Below are 9,197 nucleotides of genomic sequence, written 5' to 3' on the forward strand. Positions count from 1 at the left end.
AAGAAAGATTACCCAAGAAATTAACCATCTAGTTATTTTCATGTAAATTAAACAATTATACATAAAAGGATCCATCAAAATGATCAGACCCAGAAATATATATGAAGCAATATTTCACAGCTGACCATCCTGGTAAATTAATGCTCCAAGTTAAAAGTTAACCTAAAATTTGAAGTTACAAAAAGCTAAAAAACAATATAACCCTCAGCATGGTGTGGTCCCACATTTGGCCATAAATAAGGACTCCAATGGAGGTACTGAGATTGTCATTCTCAAGCTAGCTCTCTGAAGAGTTTAAAATTGAGTGTTTCCATAGCTTCCTCATAGTGTCGACATGGTTTGGGAGAAAGATCCTTTGGTACAAAAAGTGTGCGAGTTGTATGACCAAATCTCGAGCCTCGAGAGTCTCAAACCTTCCAAGGATGTCAACATGCTCTTCACACAACTTGTCCTCACATGCATGCCACCAAGCCCTATTGATGTTACCAAGCTCTGCAAAAGAATTCAAGAAATCAGGTTTAAGTTGATTCGACTATGTGGGGAAGCTGAGGGTCTCCTTGAGAGCCATTTCTCAACCATCTTAGGATCCTATGAAAACCCTCTTCACCATCTCAACATTTTCCCTTACTATTCTAACTATCTTAAGCTTAGCCTACTTGAATTCGATATTCTTAAAAAACACTGCTCAGATTATGTCCCTAACAAAGTTGCCTTTGTGGGTTCTGGTCCTCTTCCCCTCACTTCAATTGTCTTGGCTTCTTTCCATCTCACTACCACCTCTTTCCATAACTATGATATTGACCCTTCAGCCAATTCCAAGGCTCTCCAATTAGTTTCATCCGACCCTGATTTATCTGAAAGAATGATCTTTCACACCACGGACATAATGGATGTTACATATGCTTTGAAAGACTATGATGTTGTTTTCTTGGCTGCTCTTGTAGGGATGGATAAGGATGCTAAAGTTCGAGTCATTGGTCATTTGTCTAAGTATATGGCCCCTGGGGCAGTTTTAATGCTGAGGAGTGCTCATGGTGCTAGGGCTTTCCTTTATCCAGTTGTTGACCCTTGTGATCTAACAGGATTTGAGGTCCTCTCAGTATTCCATCCTACTGATGAAGTTATTAATTCAGTGGTCATTGCTCGTAAAGTTCCAACTACAAAACCCACCGTTGAGAACCCTAAACTTCCCAACAAGTGCTCGGACATTGATATGTTCAGTCCCCTACTCAACCACGTGAACCTGATCGAGGAACTTGATATTGAGGATCAACTCTCCTGATCGAATTGCCCCTTTTAACTCTCATCATCATGTGTTCTTCTATTAGGCCAATTGGATCCTTACATTTTTCATTTGATTTTCGGCTATGTTTTTGCTTATCTACAAATTATATATCGAGTATGGATTCTCTGTCTTTTCATATTGAGTATTAATAAATTAGAAGATCCAATTCAGCCCTATCAGGTTCAAAAATTGTTGTCAAGGTGATTAGTACTTCATTGATTGAATTTTTTCTGCTTCGCCTGCCATGATATATATATGAGATATGTACCTATAAGCATCATCCTATGGTCTTACTATATCATTGATTCCTTTAGCTGAAAGGATTTACAATATTGTGATTGAAAAGATTGTAACAAGATCTATTTTACTGATAACACACACACACACACACACATACATACATTCGTGCCCTTATCTTCCTCTCCTGTTTACAGTTTTTGTTTTCTTAAAACTTATCTACTTAGATAGTGCAGTTAGAGAGGAGAAAAAAAAATCAGTTTGAGACGACATTATTGTTATTGGATTCTGGAAGTAACTTTTTGTTCACCATCATCCTATGGTCTTACTATATCATTGATTCCTTTAGCTGAAAGGATTTACAATATTGTGATTGAAAAGATTGTAACAAGATCTATTTTACTGATAACACACACACACACACACACACATACATACATTCGTGCCCTAATCTTCCTCTCCTGTTTACAGTTTTTGTTTTCTTAAAACTTATCTACTTAGATAGTGCAGTTAAAGAGGAGAAAAAAAAATCAGTTTGAGACGACATTATTGTTATTGGATTCTGCAGTCATTGAGCAATTATAGATCATTGGTTGTGCAGGTAGCTAAGTATCTTTTATCTGTTTATGGCAACCGTCAGCCTGTCGGAAAAACCCTAATTCCAAACTCAATTTTGTCTGTCAGTCTTTGTTTACTACAAATATATGTATATGGTTGATCCCATTTCTTCCATGCCACAAACTTGATATTGGTGAGATATATAATTTCTTACATGAAAATCAAAGTGAAAGGGGGTGCCTCTATGTTGAGCTTTGGTATGATGAAATGTTCATATGGTATTTTTTTTAAGTACCCAAGGGCTTTAGAAGGATCTTTAAGCCAGTTAACAACACACTGGCAGTCACTTTCAACGACCAAGTTGAATGAATCTTTCCACCTTGAAGTAGAGATTGTTTTGGATTGTAGGGTGCTAGTCTTATCGAAAGTTTTTAGGTGTAAAAGTCTACTAGAAGGAACTGGACTATGAGTTATAAAGGATGACTTTGAATTTTTTGGACATGGTTGTTGTGCAGCAAAGGTAAAAGAAATTTATTGATGAAATTGAAGAAAGAGGTGATTGTAGAGACCTTGACGATCAATGGTAAGTGGGGGTCTAGAATCTGTTCAATATGCATTTTGACCGTCGGATTTGCCTAAATTTTGGCTCTGATTGTTTGCTTGGTATTCGCTACTTAATTTTGCCAAGTCTTTGGGAGTGCTAATCTCTTGTGATAATAGGGGTGAACAGGAGCTATATGTTGTATGTTTTATGGGGGTTTTAGATTTTTTTTTCTAAAATACTTATATTATTTTTAGTTTAATATTTATTAATTTCACATATCTTTTCAATTTGTTAAAATTTTATATACCAACAATTTAAATTATGAATAAACTGCACTATTAGTCACTAAATTATGGGTACATATTTGTTTTGGTCACTTAACTGAAAAAAAATTACAATTTTGTCACTAAACTATTTGAAAGTTTTTATTCAAGTTACTAGACTATTTAAAAGTTTTTATTTAAGTTAGTAGGTTATTAAGTTTTTTTTTTTTTAAGTTCTGCCAGTGAGCTCTAAGCAACAATTTGACGATCGGTATAGTGGATCAATACCCATCAATAAATAGAAGAATATATCTTAGATCAAATAGATCTGATGATCAGTGTCGAAGATTAGAGAAAAAAGTTGTTAGAATTTTGGTTTGTAGATTCATGAGATCCAAAACTAAACTATAGAAAAAAATGGGAAAAAAAGCTTTCAATTGGTGCAAACAATGTGAACAAAGAAAGTCATATAGCATCAATTTTAATAACCCAGTGACTTAAATGAAAACTTTTGAATAGTTCAATGACCAACTTATAACTTTTTTAAGTGACCAAAACAAAAACTTACCCATAGTTTAGTGACTAACGGTGTAGTTTACCCTTAAATTATTTTAATGTTTTCATCATAATATTAAATGAGTTTAATATAAATTTTGCCACATGAACTTCTCAATTTGTATATGACTGATATCTATTTTTTTAACCTAGTTGGTACCTTAACTTATATTCCATCATCTAGGTTGATACCATTGCACTAACATGATTAGTTTGTGCTAATGTGACACTGATAACCAATCTGGCTGTGGCACGTGACAACCTCTCAATATGCCACATGGCAAACATAAATAATGAAATAAAAAATATTTAAAAATATATAAATTAATAAAAAAAAGTAATGTTTTTCACATCAAGAATAAACCTAGACACATGGCTGTCTAGATTCAAATGCATTTGAACAACCAGTGTCTAGACTCATTTGATATACATTTTTAGTAATTTTATGTATTAAAAACATATAAACTTGCTAACAATACATTTGGAATGAATCTAGACAAACTAGTATCTAGAATCAGATATCTTTGGACAAACATTTGTCTAGGTTCAATCTTGATGTTGAAAAAAAGTGTACTTTTTTTTATTAATTTCTACATTTTAAAATTTTTTTATTTATGTTTTGCCATGTAGCATACTAAGAAGTTACCATGTGTCATCGCTAGATTGGTTACCAGTGTCACGTCAGTACAAACTAACAGTATCAGTGCAGAGATACCATCACTGTTGATGGAATACAAGTTCAAGTATGAACTAGGTCCAAAAAATAGTATCAACTAGATATAAATGGAAAATTTTAGGGGCAAAATATATATTTACCCAATATAATATTAAAAAATGTTATAATGTCTATATAAAAATTTAATAAATAAAAAGATATGTAAAACTATTAAATATTAAACTAAAAATAATATAAATATTTTTTAAAAATTAAAGACTAATATAAATTAATGATCTTAAATTAAGTTTAAATTAGTTATTTATAAATATAAATAAACTTAAATAAAATTAAATTTCTAATTTGAATCGAATTGAATTTGGATAAGCATAAACTATAATTTTTAACTCCGTAAAATATTGATTTAGCCTAGCCTTAAGTGATTATTTGAGGGGAGGGGTTGAACTTGAGGTGAGGGCTATGATGATGATGAAAGTGCTGAGGGTCACAAATTGCGAAATCAAAGGTGATAAATAAAAACGGATCAAAAACTTTAGATTCATCAACATTTTATTCGAAACAAAACTTTAAAAAAGGAAGAAAAAAATTTGAACTCCAACAAAATTAGCTAACAAACCAAAACGTCTAAGCAACATGTGTTATAAGAGAAGGAAAAAAAAAAAAACATGTTTAAGAGCCTCTCTTAGGTTGTCTTTGGATCCAGCCTCCATTGTTTATGAAAGTGTTGATATCTAATAAATAGCTCAAATCCTTAGACGACAGCTTCTTCTCCCATGCCACACGCTTCGACTTGTTTGCCCCTGCTCCTGTACAATCTACTTCTGCATAAACTATACTATTTCTGCACAAATTTTATCAATGAAACTATCAAAAACTAACCATACCTAATTGACTCATTAGTTCCAACAAAGATAAAAAAAATTCCAAGGCCTAAAAATCTTACTCTTTCTTAACATAATTCCACGCTGACCAACCCTGTGGTACGATGATACCCGACATCCTCGTGCGGTAAAACAATACTCTGGCATAAGGTTTATATGCTCTTCCTAGATAAGCAGGACCTGTTCCGAATATCCATCCCTCTTTGAACACGAAACCACTATGATCAACTACGCTATCCCGAGCTTGAGCGGTGATATAAGCCGCCATGCCGCTACGTTGAGCCGATGCCGTTACATTTAAATTGCATCCCTACATGAAACTTTGAGTGTAAATATACCTCAATCACAGAGAGAGAGAGATTCGTGTGGTTATAACCGAGTCAATGCCTACTTGGTAAATTGATCTTCCGTTTCCCCATATGAAATCAACAGCACCTTCAATATAACAATTTTCAAAGTAATGACGACCTTCTGAATCTGTCAGTGTATCTTGTACACTTATAAACCCACATCGATAAAATGCAGCCATGTCTGCATTGATCAGAGCTGCTGGTGCCCATGTAATTGGTGTTCCAGGTTCAAGATTGTAAGTATTCTGTCAAACAAAAAAGGTTATTTGTTCAATATAATTGTGAATATTTTTAGACTTGAACGTGCAAAAAGTTAAAGTTGATAGACCTTGAATGTTATATCCATGGCAACAAAATCGTCAGCATACAAAGAGAGTGTAGAACTTTTAATAGAGTCACCCCCATCTCCAAACTGGACAATTGTCAACCTGTATGACTCTCCTTGAAGAAGAATTCTTGGTTTATCTCTAGGGATAGTCACCTTTTCACTAAACAAATATTAAAGCATAAGATTAGAGCTATAAATAAACCACTTCATTGGTCCGCAAATATATATATATATATATATAGACACCAAAGAGCTTCAGCGGTAAATATATTACTTGTAGATACCGGCTTTAACATGAATAAGTGTCCAAGCTTCATTGTTTGATGGAACAGAATCAATGGCATTTTGAATAGTGGTGAAACTCCCATGGCCTGATTGATCTACTATGATAGTTTTTCTAACTTGACCATCTGTCTTGGTTGACATCGAGAGGACTAAAACCAGCAAACTACTGTTGAGGAAGAAATTGAAAAACTGCATTTTTTAATGGAATAGGAGCTTAAGTATTGTAGAAAAATAGAATGACTTGGGTCAATATATATACCCTTTGAGATAATATGTTTGAACTGGAAAGTTAACATTTGTTTTCTTCTTTTTGGCAGTTTATCTGGCAAAATTGGGAAAATAAGCCATTTTCTGATAGATTATTATGAAAGAATCTGGTACTAGGGTGAGCCAGACAACTCAAGGCTGTGTTGACCAACAAGGCATAACTTTCCTTAATAAGGGGAAAACCATATTAGCACCCAAAAATCTGCTTTCCATAGATGGCTTTGAAACCGTTTTTACTCATAATGAAAAAGGACACTAATTTATAGGTGTTGTAATCCATATAATTAAAATTTTCAGCTTCAATTTTGAAAGTCCAAGTTAATTTTTATTTCAAATTTCGGGGGGCTTGACTTTGATTTTTGATTTTGACTTTGACTTTGACTTTGACTTTTTATTTATTTGTGATTGTTATTAATATTACATATAAAAGAGATGACCATGCATGCAAAGATGGCAGCCATATTTTGCAAAGGGAAAGAAAAAAAAGGACAACAATTAAAAGCAAAGAGAGGGTACAAGACAAGGCAAGGAATAACCATGTGAAAGTAGAGAAAAAGTACAAAAATTAAATGTGATAGAGAAGCAGCATGGCAAGGGGGAAAATAAAAGAAGAAAATTTGGCTTTTAAAAAGTCCAAGCTTAAGGGGGCTCAAGGGTGAGAAAAAAAACAAAGAAAGAAAGAGCTCCAAGTAAGAGAAAACCAGAGAAAACCAAAGCTGAAAGAAAAGAGAATAGCAAGGAGCCACCACTAGATAAGTCAAGAGAGCAAGGAGAAAACAGAGACGTTACATGCGAAAGCCAAAGCTAAAAAGGATCGAGAAACCTTTAGCTGGTATAATTATATACACTTTGTTCTAACTTGAACTCATTTACTTTGTGTATGCATTGCAAAATCTTGTTTTGGGTATCATAACAAGATTCAACTGAGTTGAAATTTGTATTTTCAATACAAAGCAGAGATGACGGTGATTGAGGACGGTTCGCTTAGTGGGTGGAGAGTTGTAGATAATATAGTATGAGAGATGGAGGAAGTTGGGAGACGACAGTTGGAAGAGAGAGAGCGCCCTATCCCTCGTTCTTGAGGGATCTTTTAAAGGGTATCATTGTTCCTTCTTGAGGTACCACATGTTTTTTTTCTATTGGCTTCATATTCCCTAAAACTTAGTTGATTTATTGACGTCACTTCCTCTTAAGTATGAGTCATCATGTCAAGACAACGAGTAAATTTTACATACGGTAGACATGATGTCTTTGTCAAAGGTGTGGTCCCTTTAGGGTGTGCTCTCCTAGCTGTGGGCCTGGCCTTGACTGACAAAACTTGTTGTCACAAATTATCTTAGCTCATGAAACACCTTGCAAGAGCAATGTATCATGAGGCGGTTTCGCAAGATTTAAGTATAACAATATCTACTTTTGTAAACATTTCCCTTGAATGGCTTCTCTTGATACTTAAGCTCCTTGTGTTGCACATTTTGGTGCGATAATTTTGCTCATCATTTTGGACTCGACCGCCTTACTTTGCAGTCATTTGAAGCATTTGAAAATAATCATTGCTAACCAAATTGTTATTTAAATTGTTTATGATTTTGATAAAAAAAACTAACTTGTTTATGATTATGGTTATAAAAAAAAAAAAAACTTTCTTTGTATCTTAATCTCAGGAAACTTGTCTTTTATGGTATGAAAAACATGTCGAATTCTTCCTTTTGGCACTAAAAGCATGTATTCCTTCTAAAGGATTTGTAATTCAGCACGAAAACTGGGACCATGTGAACTATAATGATTCTATGTTTCAAGTATGCACGAATGTATTTATGTTGACCTAAAACAGTTGTTAAGTTTACAAGCAGAGTGAGCAAAAGTGGTTGTAGAAGTGGGCACTTCTGCAATAACTGCGATAGCCACAATGAAAACATGGGATAACAAAATTGTTTATGTAGTTTGATTTTCCTATGTCTGCACAACTTAACTCAATGAGATGAATCCATTATCTTTGAAACAAATATAGCCAATGATTCTAGCTCTAATACATCTGAGTGAAGAATCCTCACTTTTGTATTTTAAAGACTAGACCTCTCACAGCTAAATTCTCCCTTAAGAACTTAACTTGTAAAACAAAACATACAAAGGTTTTACAATAAAAATGCTCTCTTACAAGTAACATTCCTTAGTGAACAAATAAGTGTTCTCAATACTCTATACATTCACCTATACAAGTCTCTCGATTATATAATATTTTTTAGACTTGCTAATATAATGAAGATCAATTACAACCCCTTTTAAACAACAACTAAAATAGCTAAATACAATATAATATTAATGACCAAAGTAAAAATGATTGTTGGCAGATAAGTCTTTTAAGTTTCAATTCTATCCAACTTGCTTAATTTAAAGGATCCTCTATATATGTTTCTCCTAATGAATTGATTTTCATTTATGTGCTTGAATCATTCCATGATATCAACACAATCCAAAGATATGATTCAATAAATTGTCTATTTTCCAAATATGGCACATTGCAGCAACTTCAAATATTTCAATACTCATCCCTTTGATAATTTTTTGAACAAAATAATATTAAGACAAGGAACTTGATAAACAATCAACCAAAGCTCCCCGTTAGCATGATCCCCTTACTCCAACAACTTTAACTTAGAAAACTATACAAGCCCAAATTCGCCCAGCCCACTAAGTCAAATAAAACCCAAAATAAAATAAAATTAAACAGTTCAAATTATACCAAAACCCTAAGCCCAAGTGGCCCAAAATCTAAAAAAAAATTCGGCAAAAAAAATGGATGAAGAAATCCTAGCCCCCATGTGCGCCGCTCCTCCTCAGGCACACCGCCCGCGCCTCGTCCCGAGGTCCATCTACAAACTTGCACCAAAATAGCAAAGAAACCCTTCAGGCCTCTGTTGACCTCACTAAACCTGCAAAAGAGGACCAAAGAACAGAGAAACAAACCAGA

At 33.9% G+C, this 9,197-nt stretch overlaps 2 protein-coding genes and 1 long non-coding RNA gene across 3 annotated transcripts; 2 read left to right on the forward strand and 1 right to left on the reverse strand.

Moving 5' to 3' along the window:
- The first annotated feature begins 220 nt into the window (after positions 1-220).
- On the forward strand, positions 221-1,509 carry LOC108463453 (nicotianamine synthase-like). The gene has a single exon (XM_017763391.2). It carries the CDS (start codon positions 335-337, stop codon positions 1,280-1,282), a length of 948 nt encoding a protein of 315 aa, XP_017618880.1. The 5' UTR covers positions 221-334; the 3' UTR covers positions 1,283-1,509.
- A 3,140-nt stretch (positions 1,510-4,649) lies between these two features.
- LOC108462791 (probable pectinesterase 29) lies at positions 4,650-5,283 on the reverse strand. Its single transcript, XM_017762693.2, has 2 exons — positions 5,062-5,283; positions 4,650-4,959 (listed from the first exon to the last, which is right to left on the reverse strand). Exons 1-2 carry the CDS (start codon positions 5,265-5,267, stop codon positions 4,788-4,790), a joined length of 378 nt encoding a protein of 125 aa, XP_017618182.2. The 5' UTR covers positions 5,268-5,283; the 3' UTR covers positions 4,650-4,787.
- A 1,404-nt stretch (positions 5,284-6,687) lies between these two features.
- Positions 6,688-7,389, forward strand: LOC128286388 (uncharacterized). The gene is made up of 2 exons (XR_008276929.1): positions 6,688-7,061; positions 7,187-7,389. It is a non-coding gene; the product is annotated as an uncharacterized LOC128286388 (long non-coding RNA).
- The last annotated feature ends 1,808 nt before the right edge of the window (positions 7,390-9,197 follow it).

Source organism: Gossypium arboreum, chromosome 13 (assembly GCF_025698485.1).
Source record: "Gossypium arboreum isolate Shixiya-1 chromosome 13, ASM2569848v2, whole genome shotgun sequence".
Lineage (NCBI taxonomy): Eukaryota > Viridiplantae > Streptophyta > Magnoliopsida > Malvales > Malvaceae > Gossypium > Gossypium arboreum.